We start from the raw sequence: 16,196 nt of genomic DNA, 5'->3' as shown, positions 1-16,196 counted from the left end.
GGTCAGCCTGGGCTAGAGTGAGACCCTACCTGGGAAAACAAAAACAAAAACAAAAACAAAAACAAAAACAAAAACAAAAAAAAAGTTATTTGAGAGAAACAGGCAGAGAGAAAATGGGTGAATGGGCACGCAAGGGCCTCCAGCTCATGCAAAGGAACACCAGACACATGCGCCACCATGTGCATCTAGCTTACATAGGTCCTGGGGAATTGAACTGGGTTCCTCTGGCTTTGCAAGCAAGCACCTTAACCACTATACCTTTCCAGCAATCCCCTCCCCCCCCCTTTTTTTTTTTTTTTTTTGCTTTTCGAGGTAGGGTCTCATTCTAGCCCAGGGTGGCTTTGATTTCATGGTGATCCTCTTACTTCTACCTCCCAACCATTTAAGGTCGGTCTGAGTTGCTGGATGAGATGCGTGGCAATTTTCTTATGAGGTCTTGCTTTGTCATTATTTATTTATTTTTTTAAAATTTTTTGTTCATTTTTTAATTTATTTAATTGAGAGTGACACAGAGAGAAAGGCAAAGAGAGAGAGAATGGGCACGCCAGGGCCTCCAGCCACTGCAAACAAACTCCAGACGCGTGCGCCCCCTTGTGCATCTGGCTAACGTGGGTCCTGGGGAATCGAGCCTCGAACCGGGGTCCTTAGGCTTCACAGGCAAGCGCTTAACTGCTAAGCCATCTCTCCAGCCCTCGCTTTATCTTTAGGATGCCAATAGCACTTGCAAAATCATTTAACCTTCTGGGTTCCCCTGCAGAGCAGCATCAGTGAGGTCCAGATCCTAACCAACAAACTTGTTCATCTCTTCACGTACATAACTCCCAGCTATCTATATCTGGCTGGCTGGCTTTCTTTCTTTTTTGGAAGAGGGTTTGAATGAAACTGTGAACCTCGCTCATGCCCAGTCAGCCTCTACCACTGAGTTAGACCCCAGTCCTATTTCTGGGTTTACAGAAACATGTCGCCTAGCCATTATCAAACTCATCTGTCTCCTGGGGATAGCGTGGAGCTGAGTGTACAGCAGCAGGGCAGAACCAAGACAAGAAAGCTGGAGGCCTAGGATTTGCCAGCTCCGACATGGTTGCGAGAAACCATCTCTAATCTCTACGACTTTCACGACCATATTTTATTTATTTGTGGGGAGGGAATGGGAATCCAGGCAGGGTCTCGCTCTAGCCCAGGTTAACCTGGAACTCACTCTGTAGTCCCAAACTGGCCTCGGGCTCACAGCTACCCTTCTACCTCTGCCTCCCAAGTGCTGAGATTCAAGGCGTGGGCCACCACACCAGGCTGTCATTTTATTCCTATTTTCTTTGAATCCCGCCCGTCGCTTTAAAACAGGTCCCGCGCGTTTGATGCAGCGCAGACACTACAGCCAATCACAAGGCGCACAGGGAGCGCGGCTGCCTCCTTGGCTTCAGCCAACTGGCTTCTGGACGAGGACCAATCGGAAGCGCAGGATCGGAGGCGCGCGGACGTCAGAAAGCCGGAATGCCAATCAGAATCGGGGAAGCGCAGGCGGCGTAGGGCCAGGGGCGGGCTTGGGGTGACCTCTGAGCGTTTAAAGGGCCCGGGTCAGCTGATCCACACCGCCTGGTGGCTCGGCCGCGGACGGGGTCCGGCGTGCGGTCATGGGAGGGGTGGCGGGCGCCGCTCCGCGGGGAGGCGGCGGGGTCCGGGTGCTTGCCGGGATCCTGCAGCTCCTCGTGTCTCTGCTGGGACTGGAGGCCCGGGCCAGGAACGACTTCGGTCTGGTGAGCCTCTCACCTGCACGCCCCTCTCCCCGCGCCGCGCCCCCGGCCGGGACGCTGGGGCCTCGACCCACCCTGCCGCAGCCTCCTGGGTCCCGCTCCGCGTTCCAGTCCCTTCCTCTCCCCGCTCGGGGGTCTGGGCTCCCCACCCTGGCTCCGCCTCCCCGTGGGAACCCGAAGGGCAGCCGCTGGCCGTCCGTGTCCGCGCTGACGCCGGGCTGCGAGGACTGACGCTGGGCCCCGCGCAGGTTCAGCCGCTAGTGACCATGGAGCAGCTGCTGTGGGTGAGCGGAAGGCGCATCGGCTCCGTGGACACCTTCCGCATCCCGCTCATCACTGCCACGCCTCGGGGTACCCTCCTCGCCTTCGCCGAGGCCAGAAAGATGTCAGCATCTGACCAGGGCGCCAAGTTCATCGCTCTGCGGAGGTCCACAGACCAGGGTACAAAGATTGCCCAGTAGAAAGCGGGGGTGGGGTGGGGTGCTGGTGTATGTATGTATGTATGTGTGCATGTGTATGAATGTGTATATATATATGTATATATGTATGTGTCTCTCCTGAAGAGAGTGGAGGGCTGAGGGCTAACCTCTACAGGGTCACCATGGGGCCAAGAGTAAAGGTAAGGAGGGGCCAGACTGATGTGTGGCATACCAGGGTCACACACTAAGGCCTTTAGTCCCTAGGGAGAGGCAGGAACTAAGCAAGAAATAAAGGGGTGCCTTCAGGGGATTTGCTCTGCAGTCTTTGTTTGTTTGTTTGATTGATTTTCAAGGTAGGGTCTCACTCTAACCCGTGCTGGCTGACCTGGAATTCACTATGTAGTCTCAGGCTGGCCTCGAACTCACGGAGATCCTCCTACCTCTGCTTCCTGAGTGCTGGGATTAAAGGCGTGCGCCACCACATCCGGCTCTGCAGTCCTTTCTTATTTTATTTTATTTTATTTTTCCTGCATGTCTGGGCTTATGTGTGTGCTGTGGAGGCCAGGGCTTGGTGGGTGTTTTCCTCCATCGCTGTCCCCTTTATTTATTGAGAGGGAACCCTTGTCTTCAGCTCCTGAACACTAAGATTACAGCACTTTATGTGGGCCCTTGGGATCCAAACCCAAGTCCTGGGGCTGGGGAGTAGCTCAGAACTTAAAAGCATTTGCCTGCAAGTCAAGTCCTCCCTCTTGTGCAGCAAGTGTGTGACCCACTGAGCCACCTCCCTGGCCTCCATTCTGTCTGCCTCTCACTCTGCAGGTAGCACATGGTCTCCCACAGCCTTCATCGTAGATGACGGACAGGCTCCCGACGGGCTGAACCTGGGGGCGGTGGTGAATGATGTGGAGACAGGAGTGGTGTTCCTTCTCTACACCCTCTGTGCCCACAAGGTCCACTGCGATGTGGCCTCCACCATGTTGGTGTGGAGCAAGGATGATGGCGTTTCTTGGAGCCCACCCCGGAATCTCTCTGTGGATATTGGCACCGAGATGTTTGCCCCTGGACCAGGCTCTGGCATTCAGGTCTTTGTCTTGGGAGATGGGGGAAGGAAAGGCTAGGAGATGCCCCACCATGGATACCTCCCAAGGGGAAGATGCTGCAATGTCAGATTGAATGGGACTCCTTGGGAGAAAGGGGCCTCCTGGGAGGAACCCCCCTAGCAGGGGAAGATGGAATGTTGCTGTGGACTTGTCGTGGGGGGGTTGCTGACTGGATTGCCTTCATGCAAATTAGACAGGTGGCCTTTGGGTGGACAGGAGCCTGGGGCACAGTGCGTAGCAGAATGCCCAAGTGTTGGTTGGCTTTGAGCTTCCTTGGGCACAGGTCCAGTGGTGCACCTTGGATGTCCTAAGGAACGTATTCTAAAAAAAGACTTTCCCTACTTCAAAAATCCAAAACAAAAGGAATTTCTAGGGGTTTAGTGGTTAAAAGTGCGAGCTTTGCAAATTTGCCAGCCAAAGTTCAGACGCCCAGCACCCGTGTACAGCCAGATGCGACAGTGATAGCATGTATCTGTAATCTTAATGTGCCTTCAGCAATGTGAGGCAGCGGCAGAGATTCCTGAAGCTCTTGGGGCCAGCTACTCTGACCCTCCCAGCAGCAAAACAAGAGCAGTCTTACTCAAGGTAGAAGGTCCAACACCCTGAGGTTTTCCTCTGACCTACATGCACACCGTGTGGCACACATACACAGATGGAGAGAGAGAGTGAGAATAGGCACATCAGGGCCTCGAGCCACTGCAGATGAGCTCCAGGTACGTGTCACATTGTGCATTTGGCTTTATTTGGGTACTAGGTAATTGAACTTGCGTCCTTTGGCTTCACAGGCAAACAGTTTAATCACCAAACCATCTCACCAGCCCCTTCTTTTTATGTGAGAGTTGCCAAGCAGGCCTTAAATTTATAATCTTCCTGCCTCAGCCTCCCAAGCAGCAGGGTTGATAGGCCTGCACCATGAGGCCTGCCACAAAAAGAATTGAGTTCAAGCCGGGCCTGGTGGTGCACACCTTTAATCCCAGCACTCGGGAGGCAGAGGTAGGAGGATTGCTGTGAGTTTGAGACCACCCTGAAACTATGTAGTGAATTCCAGGTCAGCCTGGACTAGAGTGAGACCCTACCTCGAAAAAGAGTTGAGTTCAGGCCATCCATGTGACTGACATGCAGTGAGAAGGGCAGGACTAAAGGGAACACGATGGATCCTCAGTTTGGGAGGTGGCAGGCTCCGTGTTCTTGCCTCTGCACGTCATAGCAGCTCCTCTTCTCACAGAAACAGCGGGAGCCACGGAAGGGCCGGCTCATCATCTGTGGCCATGGGACGCTGGAGCGGGATGGAGTCTTCTGTCTCCTCAGTGACGACCATGGTGCCTCCTGGCACTACGGGACTGGAGTCAGCGGCATTCCCTTTGGCCAGCCCAAGCAGGAGCACGACTTCAACCCTGATGAGTGCCAGGTTGGGGCCTTGAGATTACCATCCACGCCACTGGTTCTGTCATCTGAGTGCCTTTGTGTCCGCAGAGCCACCCAGAGATGGCCTTTTTCCCCAGTCTCTTCAGTGCCCCTGACACCCTGCTGTCTCCCTCAGCCCTACGAGCTTCCCGATGGCTCAGTCGTCATCAATGCCCGGAACCAGAACAACTACCACTGCCACTGTCGCATCGTCCTGCGCAGCTACGACGCCTGTGACACGCTGAGGCCCCGGGACGTGACGTTCGACCCTGAGCTCATTGACCCTGTGGTGGCCGCAGGAGCTGTGGCCACCAACACTGGCATCATCTTCTTCTCCAACCCGGCCCACCCTGAGAATCGTGAGTCCCTGGGGACGGGCACGAGGGGGGTGTGCCAGTGTGCAGACAGGCCTGGGCAGAGCCCAGACCTGCCCTGTGTTGCTTCTTGTCCTCCTCCCTAGGAGTGAACCTGACCCTGCGCTGGAGCTTCAGCAACGGGACCTCCTGGCAAAAAGAGAAAGTCCAGTTGTGGCCAGGGCCCAGCGGCTACTCGTCCTTGGCAACTCTGGAGAACAGTGCGGATGGGCAGGAGCAGCCCCCCCAGCTCTATGTCCTGTATGAGAAAGGCGTGAACCAGTACACAGAGAGTATCTCCATAGCCAAAGTCAGCGTCTACGGCACTCTCTGAGCCAGGCCCCACCCACCCCAGGGCAGCAGGTCTTGGACTCTGCCAGAAGGACCATCACCGTAGAGGGGCAGCCGAGGGGGCTCTGGGCTCGAACCTTGTGCTAAAGCAATTCTTGGACAAGGAGCTGCACTCTGTTAGGACTAAAACACACACACAAAAAGCCCAGCTTCCTCTCCCATGCAGCAAGGCCTTCCCCCACTTGGAAGCACTTCCTTTTGAGGAAGCCTGGCGTGGCCCCTATCTTTCTGCCCTCCCAGGACACTGGCTGCTCTTCTCCAGCAAGGTTAGGTGGTCCTGGACAGTTAAGTGGGTGTGAGCTCAGGGACCTGGGGAAGGCCACATGTCCTAGTGGGGGTTGGAGGTAGGAGCCAAATGTGAAGGTCGGTGACAGTCCTGAGAGCAGAACTGTCATTTCTGAGTAAGGGATTAGGTGCACACCCTCCCCTTGACTATTTATGAATCAAAATATTTGTAACTTAAAATTTTTAATGAAGAACAGGCAATCATAGAGGCTGGTTCCGTCTGCACACCTTTGTCACCATCTCATGGACACTGGGGAGTCTAGGGGACAAGTGTGGGACAGGGAGTTGTGTGCTAACGTGGAATAATCTGAATTAGACTGGTCAAATCTTCCTTTCCCTTGGGTTCCTTCTCATCACAGGCAGAGGTGCTCTAAAATGAGTTGGGACCTGCCATGCCCAGTACCACTAAGACAGGGTCAGATACCAACCTCCGTGACATAGGGAGTGGCTTGTAAAGCCACATGGGAAGCCTGCCAGGCCAAGCTAGTGTGAAGCCAGCACTCCTGTGACGAAGTGGAAACTGCCCCCGAGATGCTGCTGGTGCCTGGGGAGCCACAGCCCTCCCGAGGGAGACACTGCCTGGTTGGGAAACTGAGGAGGAACGGGGCTGTGGAGCAGGGTCACCAACTAAAGATGTCCGCTACACAAGACCATCAACCAGAGTTGGTATTCCCAGAAACCACATAAACCCAAGAGGCACAGTGCCACGTGATAAAGAGCCAGAGAGGCATAGGGCCTCACGTGTCTGTAATCCCAATTGCCTTCAGCGATGGGAGGTGGGATTAGAACCCCTTGGTGCGCTCTCTGGTCTTCGCAGCAGCAAAACAGGAGAGTCCCTGTCTCAACACAAGGTGGAAGCCAGGTGTGGTGGCTCCTGCCTTTAATCCCAGCACTCACTCTGGAGGCAGGGGTGGGAGGATCACCATAAATTCCAGGCCAGCCTAGGGCTATAGACTGAGTTCCAGGTCACCTGAAAAAACTTTTTTAAAAAGGTGGTAGAAGAGGATCAACACCTCAGGAGTGTCCTGGCTGTGCTTGTGGCCCGCGGTGCACACGCCCACATACAGCAACGAGGATTGTTGGCAACCTGTATATGGTGCAGACTAATCCCTGCGCGCTGGAGGTGGAGGCAAGAGTGAGTCAGGAGCTCAAGGCCAAAGGCCAGCCTCAACTACAAGAGAACCTGCCATAAAAGAAACAAAACCAGGCATGATGGCACATTTAATTTCAGCGCTAGGGAGGTCTAGGTAGGAGAATCACCATATGTTCTTTTTTTTTTTTTTTTTTCCTTTCTTTTGAGGTAGTGTCTTGCTCTAGCCCAGGCTGACCTGGATGGACTTGAACTCAGCAGTCCTCCTACCTCTGCTTCCTGTGTGCTTGAATTAAAGGCATGCACCACCACGCCTGGCCCCTGTGAATTCTCCAGGGCAGCCTTGAGACTATAGTGAATTCCAGGTAAGCCTGGGCTAAAAAGAGACCCTACCTAAAAAAAAAATGTAGCCCAGTTGGTAGAGTACTTGCCTAACATTCATGAAACCCTGGGTCCAATGTCAGCGCTGTATAAACCAGGTGTGGTGGTGTATACCTTTAATTCTATAATTTAATTCTGTAATTCTAGCACTTGGGAGAGTTAGAATTAGGAAACAAGAGGATCATAACGTCCAGGTCCTTGGTTGCATAGGGAATTTGAGGCCAACTGGGCCTACATAAAACCCTGTCTCAAAAAAAAAAGCAGCCGGCTGTGATGGTGCACACCTTTAATCCCAGCTCTCAGGAGGCAGAGGTAGGAGGATCACTGCGAGTTCCAGGACAGCTTGAGACTACAGAGTGAGTTTCTGGTCAGCCTAGACTATGAGACCCTGCCTGAATTTCTTAAGCTTTTATTTATTTTTTTAGTGACAATTTCCATAATTGTAAACAATATCCCATGATAATTTCTTCCCCCCACTTTCTCCTTTGAAACTCCATTCTCTATCATATGCCCTCCCCCTCTCAGTCTTTTATGTTGATGTCATCATCTTTTCCTATTATGATGGTTCCACAATGGACCCTGAGCCATGGAAGGTGTGATAGAGATATTTCAGTGCTGAGTCCTCTGGTACTTCTCACTACCACGGTGCTTTCTGAGTCATCCCAAGGTCACTGCCATCCAAAAGGAGAAGCTTCTCTAACCAAAAGTGAGAGTAGCATTAATATATGGGTATGAACATTAAGAGGAATGCTTATTGGGCAGTTTGGTGAGCATAGTATATACTTTTAGCCAGACAGCAGCAAACATTACACCCCTAGGGCTGCTCATGACTACCCCTGTTGTAGGTTTTCAGTATCAGGGATATATTCCCTCCCATGAAGCAGGCTTCCAGTCAGATTAGAGGGCGGTTGTTTACCTCCATAATAGACGTGCCATTATTGCACCAGTTGGCTCATTTGGCATGGCTGGCCAAATATAAGCTTTGCAGTGTCCACTGTTGGGTGTCTTTACGGGTAATTTTTCTCTCTCCCATTGAACTGCATGCTGATTTTTTTTCTTTTTCTTTTTCTTTTTTTTTTTTTTGAGATAGTGCCTCGCTGTAGTCCAGGCTGACCTGGAATTCACTATGTAGTGTGTGGGTGGCCTGGAACTCACAGAAATCCCCCTACCTCTGCCTCCTGAGTGCTGGGATTAAAGGTGTGTGACACCACACCCGGTTTAAAAATATTTTAAAAAAATTATAATGGGGACTGGAAAGATGACTTAGTGATTAAGCGCTTGCCTGTGAAGCCTAAAGACCCCAGTTCAAGGCTCAACTCCCCAGTACCCACATAAGCCAGATGCACAAGGTGGCACATGCATCTGGAGTTTGCAGTGGCTGGAGACCCTGGTGCACCCATTCTTTCTCTTTCTCTCTCTTTCAGTCTGTCTGTTGCTCTCAAGTAAATTATAAATAAACAAATTTTAAAAAAAGAATGCTTTTAAAAAAAGTCATAGTGGAGGGCTGGAGAGATAGTAGTGATTAAGGCGCTTGCCTGTGAAGCCTAATGACTCATGTTCAACTCTCCAAGAGCCACATAAGCCAGGCGCACAAATTGAAGCAAACACTCAGGGTCACACGTGCACAAGGTGGCACATGCCTCTGGAGTTCCATTGCAGTGGCTGGAGGCCCTGGCGCGCCAATTCTTCAATTCTTTCGCCCGCTCACTCTCTTGCATTGGGGGGGTCCAGTTGGCTCGAGTGGTCTGCTAACGAGGAGGTGTCGTCGTTTGCCACCCCGTCCCGCGGTCTCTGCCCCCTCGCTGCCCACATACCCACCATGATGAAGAGTGAGAAAAAGTCCTTCAACCAGACCTTGGCCGAGTGCAAGGTCTTCCTCTACAACCTGACCACTGGATGGTTCCTGGGGCGCACGGCCAAGAGCTGGGGTAGAGCCATGGTTGAGTTCAGCCCATCACCAGTCACTGTGAATCAGTGACTGAACCTCCAGTCAGTCATGAGGGTTGATCTCGCTCTTCTACCGAGTTTCCTATGGGTTCTTGGCTGCACTCTTCCACATTCACAAGGTGGGCTATGCTTCAAACTCTGAATGATGAGCTTCCAGAACACTGTGACCAGATTCCCAGCCCAGGACTGAAGGCTTTTCCAAAACTGCTGACTGCACTGGAATATACATTCAGTGAGGCTGGCCAAAATTCCTATAAAGGACACTTTGAAGACCTTCAGAAGTTTCTGAAGCCATACTCTTTAGAAGAACAGGGAATCTCAAACTGCCCTGGTGGAGCACTATTTGAGCAGAAGGGTCCAGGTTATGTTGCATGTCAGTTTCCTGCTTTCTTGCTTTAAGAATGTAGTGGTATGAATAATCCTGAATTTGGCTATTCCAAAGTACAACCTTGTATTCATGTGAAAATGAACAGAATAATCGGATTAAAGCCTGAAGCAAATCCAATGATAGATTGTTTGTCAAAGGATCAAAGTATAGCAAATGTATCAACTTATCCTAATAATGGAATTATAGACTTAAAGTATTTTCCATATTATGGGAAAAAAACCACACGTTGGGTATCGATAACCCTTAGCTGCTGTCCAGGTCATGTTTGGAACTAACAGTGCCAAGAGAGAAGTAACATTTGAGTGCAAAACTGAGGGAACAAGCAACCTGAAAACAAGGATGATCGTGACAAGTTTTTGGGACGAGTTGCATTCAAAATCACAGCGCGTGCCTAGTCCGAGCGGAGTGTCTGCACAGAATAAATGTGCTGTCTGTCTGCATTTGTGTCAGCTGGACCTGCCACTCTAGCAGGAAGTGGTGTGGTACACGACACTGGGCGACTTCATGATGTGCTTCCAGATCAGTGTCCAGTGTCCTCTGAAGTAACTGCCTGTTGTCTCTGCTGCCCTTTGAACCACTGGACACTTGCCAGATAAGGGACCAGTGAACACCGATTCCTAACACAAGAACGGGGGTCTCGTCCTCTTTATGTGGTGTAATCGCCAAGTGTCTCAAGCTTCATGCGCTGTGTTGTGTAAATATTTTATGGATTTAACACTGGTAACTGTCATGTTTTGATGCCAACAAAGTCCCAAGGAGAAAATTGTACCTTGCCAACATCAAGTGACTATAACTGTAAGATATGTGTGTGGAGTTCTATGTGAGGAGGAAAAAAAGAAAAGAAAATAAGGCCGGGTGTGGTGGCACACGCCTTTAATCCCAGCACTTGGGAGGCACAGGTTGGAGGATCACTGTAAGTTCAAGGCCATCCTGAGACTACACAGAGAATTCCAGGTCAGCCTGGGCTAAGTGAGACCCTACCTCAAAAAATGAAAAACCAAAAAGAAAAGAAAAGAAAAATGGATCTGAAAGTATTATCTTAGAAAATTATTTTTTACATGCTAGGCTAACCCATGGATCCTTTGATTAAGAACACAAACTTTATGTTGTAAAACATGGAACTAAGTCTCTGAAATTAGTGTATTTTAGACTAGATGAAACATCATTTTTAGATAAGCCAAGATGGATATTCACCACATTTTTTTCCATTTTTTAAAATTTATTTATTTTTTATTAACAACTTCCATGATTGTAAGCAATATCCCATGGTAATGCACTCCCTCCCCCCACTTTCCCCTTTTAAACTCTACTCTCCATCATATCCCCTCCCTGTCTTAATCAGTCTCTCTTTTATTTTGATGTCATGATCTTTTTCCTGTTATGATGGTCTTGTGTAGATAGTGTCAGGCACTGTGAGGTCATGGATATCCAGGCCATTTTGCATCACATTTTTATGAAATTAAATTCATAAGGCTTATATTGTATAATAGTTTGTGAAATATCTTTTTTTTGTTGTTTTTCGAGGTAGGGTCTCACTGTAGCCCAGGCTGACCTGGAATTCACTATGTAGTCCCAGGGTGGCCTTGAACTCACCATGATCCTCCTATCTCTGCCTCCCAAGTGCTGGGATTAAAGGCGTGTGCCACCACACCCAGCGTTTGTGAAATATCTTGTTACTGCTTTTATTTAGCAGACTATGGACTCTAATAAAAGATATAAGTTATAAAATATAAAAACTTGAAACTTAAAAAAAAAGGGGGGGAGGCCAGGCATGGTGGCACACGCCTTTAATCCCAGCACTCAGGAGGCAGAGGTAGGAGGATCGCCATGAGTTCTGAGGCCACCCAGAGACTCCATAGTGAATTCCAGGTCAGCCTGGGCTGGAGTGAGACCCTGCCTTGAAAAACCAAAACAAAAATAAACTGGGGGCGCAGGGAGCTGGAGAGATGGCTTAGTGGTAAGGCTGGCCTGGAACTCAGGGAACTTTTCCTAATGTTCATACACACATATTAATGCTACTCTCACTTTTGGTTACAGAAGTTTCTCTTTTCAGACCACTGGGATGACTCAAAAGGCAACATAATGCTGAGAAGAGACAGAGGAGTGCTCAGCACTGAAACATCTCTATCACACCTTCCAAGGCTCAGGGTCCATTGTGGGAGAGGTGGCAGAAAGAATGTCAGAGCCAACACTCTTCCAGACACAAAATGGCCTGGATATCCAGGACCTCATAGTACCTGCCACTACCTACACAAGGCCATCATTATAAGAGGAAAAGATGATGACATCAAAATGAAAGAGAACCAAGTATGGTGGTGTACAACTTTAATCCCAACACTCAGGAGGCAGAGGTAGGAGGATTGCTGTGAGTTTGAAGCCACCCTGAGACTACAAAATGAATTCTAAGTCAGCCTGGGTTAGAGTGAGACTCTACCTCGAAAAACCAAAAAGAAAAAAGAAATTAAAAAACCATAACAGATCAGCCGAGCATGGTGGGGCATACCTTTAATCCCAGCACTTGGGTGGCAGAGGTAGGGGTATTGCCATGAGTTCGAGGCCACTCTGAGACTACATAGTGACTTCCAGGTCAGTCTGAGCTAGAGTGAGACACTACCTCAAAGCAACAACAACAAAATAATAATAGTAAATAAAATAAATTAAAAATTAAAAGAGAGACTGAGAGGGGTAGGGGATATGATGGAGAGTGGAATTGTGAAGGAGAAAGTGAGGGAGGAGGGAATTTTCATGGTTTATTACCTATAATTATGGAAGTTCTCAAAAATAAAAAAAAAAATCAAGGAAGAAAGAAAGAAAAAAGAAAAAAAAAAAAACGGGCTGGAGAGTTTGCTTAGTGGTTAAGGCAGAACCTGCAGGTTCTTGCCTGCAGAACCAAAGGTTCAATTCTCCAGGCCTCATGTAAACCAGATGCACAAGGTGGTGCATGCATTTGGAGTTTGTTTGCAGGGGCTGAAGGCCTTGGCACACCCATTCTCTCTATCTGTCTCTGTCTCTATAAAATAAATAATTTTTAAAAATTCTACACTTGATGGCCATAGTGGCTCATGCCTTTATTCCCAGCACTTAGGGGGCAGGAGCAGGAGGATTGCCATGAGTTCAAGTCCAACTTGAGAGTACATAGTGAATTCCAGGTCAGCCTGGACTAGAGTGAGACCTGGAAAAAAAAATTTTCTTAATGGGCTGGAGAGATGGCTTAGCAATTAATGTGTTTGCCTGCAAAGCCAAAGGACCTTGGTTCAATTCCCCAAGACCCACATAAGCCAGATGCAGGTGGAGCACGCATCTGGAGTTTGTTTGCAATGGCTGGAGGCCCTGGTGCGCCCATTCCCTCTTTATCTGTCCATCTGCCTCTTTCTCTCTCAAATAAATAAATAATAAATTTTAAAAGTGATTTTAAAAAAAGAAAATAAATAAATAAACAAAGGTGAACCCTGAGCCTTGTGATAGCAACCAGCACGGGCACTAAGACCTCCAAACTTTTTGGACTCCCAGTGACAGGGATCAGCTATCAGCAGGGTCTGTTCATCTTCATAAGCATGTCTTTGACCTTCGAAGACTCATCCATGTATCCTGGCAATAGACCACCAAGACTTTGGAGCTTTGGAGATGGACTGTCAGAGAACATAAATCTGGGCCACATAACCACCACTTATTTATTTTTAAAAATTTTTTATTTTATTTTATTTTACAGAGAAAGAGGGAGAGAGAGAGAGAGAGAGAGAGAGAGAGAGAGAGAGAGAGAGAATAGGCGTGCCAGGGCCTCCATCCATTGCAAACGAACTCCAGACTTGTGCGCCCCTTTGTGCATCTGGCTAACATGGGTCCTGTGGAGTTGAACATGGGTTCTTTGGCTTTGCAGGCAAACGCCTTAACCCCTAAGCCATCTCTCCAGCCCTTATTTTATTTTTAGTTCCATCTAGGTAGACAGAGCATTTTGTCCTATGGAAAATTCCACTCTGGATTCCGTTTGTTTCCTTGATGTCATTAACTTCTCCCTCCACGGCCGGGGTGGGGGTGGGTTCCCATTACCAAAGCTCTAGATCCAGCCCCCACTTGTGGGGAGGAGATTCTCTCATGAGTTTCTGTGCCTCCTGCCTGGACACACAGAGTCTCTGAGTGAAGAGACGCTGAGCAGTGGATCCAGATGGCGGTGCCCAAGCCCTCCCTCCTAAGTTGCCACCATCACCTGCCCAACTGGCAGTTTCTTCCTGGGATGAGTGTTGTCTAATTCAGTTATTCCATGTGGAGTTGCAAAATGGTGATTTTTACATTTTCTCACTTGTTCCTCATTTATTAACTGGAGCATTTCTTGTTCTTTTTTTGTTTTGATTTGTTTTTTTCTTTTCAAAAAAACTTTTTTATTAACAACTTCCAATATTATAAAAAATATCCCATGGTAGTACCCTCCCTTCCCCCACCTTCCCCTTTGAAATTCCATTCTCCATCATATCCTCTCTCCATCTCAATTATCTCTTTTATTTTGATGTCATGATCTTTTCCTCCTATTATGATGGTCTTGTGTAGGTAGTGTCAGGCACTGTGAAGACATGGATATCCAGGCCATTTTGTGTCTGGAGGAGCATGTTGTAAGGAGTCCTACCCTTCCTTGGGCTCTTACATTCTTTCCGCCACCTCTTCTGCAATAGACCCTGAGCCTTGGAAGGTGTAACAGAGATATTGTAGTGCTGAGCGCTCCTGTCACTTCTTCCCAGCACCATGATGCCTGGAGTCATCCCAAGTTCACTTCCATCTGAAAAGAGAAGGTTCTCTAACCAAAAGTGAGAGTAGCATTAATATATGGGCATGAACATTAAGAGAATGCTTACTGGGCAGTTTGGTGAGCATAGAACATACATTTAGCCAGGCACTAGCAGACATTACACCCTTAGGGCTCATGACTACCCCTTTTGTAGGATTTCAAGTATCAGGGTTGTATTCCCTCCTATGGAGCAGGCCTCCAGTCCAATTAGAGGGGGTGTTGGTTTTCCCCATAACAGATGTGCCACTATTGCACCCTTTGGCTCATTTGGCCTAACTGGCCAATTATAAGGCTTGCAGTGTCCACTGTTGGGTATCTTCACTGGTGATTTCCCTCTCTGTCATTGAACTGCATGCAGTGTCCACCTTTTTTGAGACAAGTTCTCTCAGTGGCTTTAATTCACCAAATAAGCTAGACTTGCTGAGCACCGAGCCCCAGGAATGTGCCTGTCTCTGCCTCCCCAGGGCTGGGGTTACAGGTGTGCGCCACAATAGGTGCCATTCTCACCCGCAGTCTGTGGCTCAGGCTCAGTCTTTCAACTGAGCCATCTCTCCGTCCAATTTTCTTAAGTTTTTATTTTATTTATTTATTATTTTAGTTTTTTGAGGTAGAGTCTTGCTTTAGCCCAGGCCAACGTTGAACTCACTATGTAGTCTCATGGTGGCCTGGAACTCACGGTGATCCTCTTACCTATGCCTCCCAAGTTCTGGGATTAAAGGCATGTGCCCCTACACCCTGCTAAAAGACAATATTTTTAATGAAATAGTTTAAAAAACAAATGGACTAGTGGGGCACAGTGGCTCACACCTGTAATCCAGCACTCAGGAGACTAAGGTAGGAGGGTCACCATGAGTTTAATTAAGGTCATCCTGTACTACAGAATGAGTTCCAGGTTAGCCTAGGACTAGAGTGAGACCCTGCCTCAAAATAAAAATAAAAATAAACGTGGGCTAGCTGGGCATAGCTGAAAATACGCAGTGAATTCCAGGTCAGCCTGGGTTAAGGCAAGATCCTACCTCAAAAATAAAATAAAATAGGGCTGGAGAGATGGCTTAGTGGTTAAGCGCTTGCCTGTGAAGCCTAAGGACCCCGATTCTAGGCTCAGTTCCCCAGGACCCATGTTATCCAGATGCACAAGGGGACACATGCGTCTGGAGTTCGTTTGCAGTGGCTGGAAGCCCTGGCGTGCCCATTCTCTCTCTTTCTCTCTCCCTTTCTCTTTCTGTCTGTTGCTCTCAAAAAAAAAAAAATTAAAAATAAAATAAAATAAATAAACAGAGGCTAGAGAGATAGATCAGTGGTTAAGGATTTAAATGGTTAAGGATTTATTTAAGGTGGTAAAGCTAACAACCTTGGTTCAGTTCTGTAGTACCCATGTAAAGCAAGATGCACAAAGTGGTACATGTATCTGGTGTTCATTTGCAATGACTGGAGGCCCTGGCCTGCCTATTATCTCTCTGGCTTTATCTCTCTCTCACTGTCTCTCTGCTTCAAATAAATAAAAACTAGTTTTTAAAAAATTAAACAAATGATCCAGGCGTGGTGGTGCATGCCTTTAATCCCAGCACTTGGGAGGCAGAGGTAGGAAGATTGCTATGAGTTTGAGGCCACCCTGAGATGACATAGTGAATTCCAGGTCAGCCTGAGCTAGAGCAAGACCCTACTTAAAAAAAACAAAAAATAAATAAAAAATTAAAATTAAAAATTAAAGAAATGTGCAAAACTAGCACATTGGAATATAGGTGATTCATTGATTTTTATTTATTTATTTATTTTTTAATTTACTTATTTGAGAGCGACAGACACAGAGAGAAAGACAGATAGAGGGAGAGAGAGAGAATGGGCACGCCAGGGCTTCCAGCCTCTGCAAACGAATTCCAGACGCGTGCGCCCCCTTGTGCATCTGGCTAACGTGGGACCTGGGGAACCGAGCCTGGAACCGGGGTCTTT

At 48.3% G+C, this 16,196-nt stretch overlaps 1 protein-coding gene and 1 pseudogene across 1 annotated transcript; both read left to right on the top strand.

Annotated features, from left to right (window-relative positions):
• Positions 1-1,614: 1,614 nt before the first annotated feature.
• Positions 1,615-5,869, top strand: Neu1 (neuraminidase 1). The gene is made up of 6 exons (XM_004671983.2): positions 1,615-1,754; positions 2,000-2,192; positions 2,990-3,252; positions 4,496-4,678; positions 4,811-5,033; positions 5,135-5,869. Exons 1-6 carry the CDS (start codon positions 1,632-1,634, stop codon positions 5,359-5,361), a joined length of 1,212 nt encoding a protein of 403 aa, XP_004672040.1. The 5' UTR covers positions 1,615-1,631; the 3' UTR covers positions 5,362-5,869.
• A 2,931-nt stretch (positions 5,870-8,800) lies between these two features.
• Positions 8,801-9,864, top strand: LOC101596794 (annotated as a pseudogene).
• The last annotated feature ends 6,332 nt before the right edge of the window (positions 9,865-16,196 follow it).

The sequence above is a fragment of the Jaculus jaculus genome, chromosome 8, assembly GCF_020740685.1.
Source record: "Jaculus jaculus isolate mJacJac1 chromosome 8, mJacJac1.mat.Y.cur, whole genome shotgun sequence".
NCBI lineage: Eukaryota > Metazoa > Chordata > Mammalia > Rodentia > Dipodidae > Jaculus > Jaculus jaculus.
Note: the sequence above shows the minus strand (reverse complement) of the source record. Positions and strands in the feature narration are given on the sequence as shown.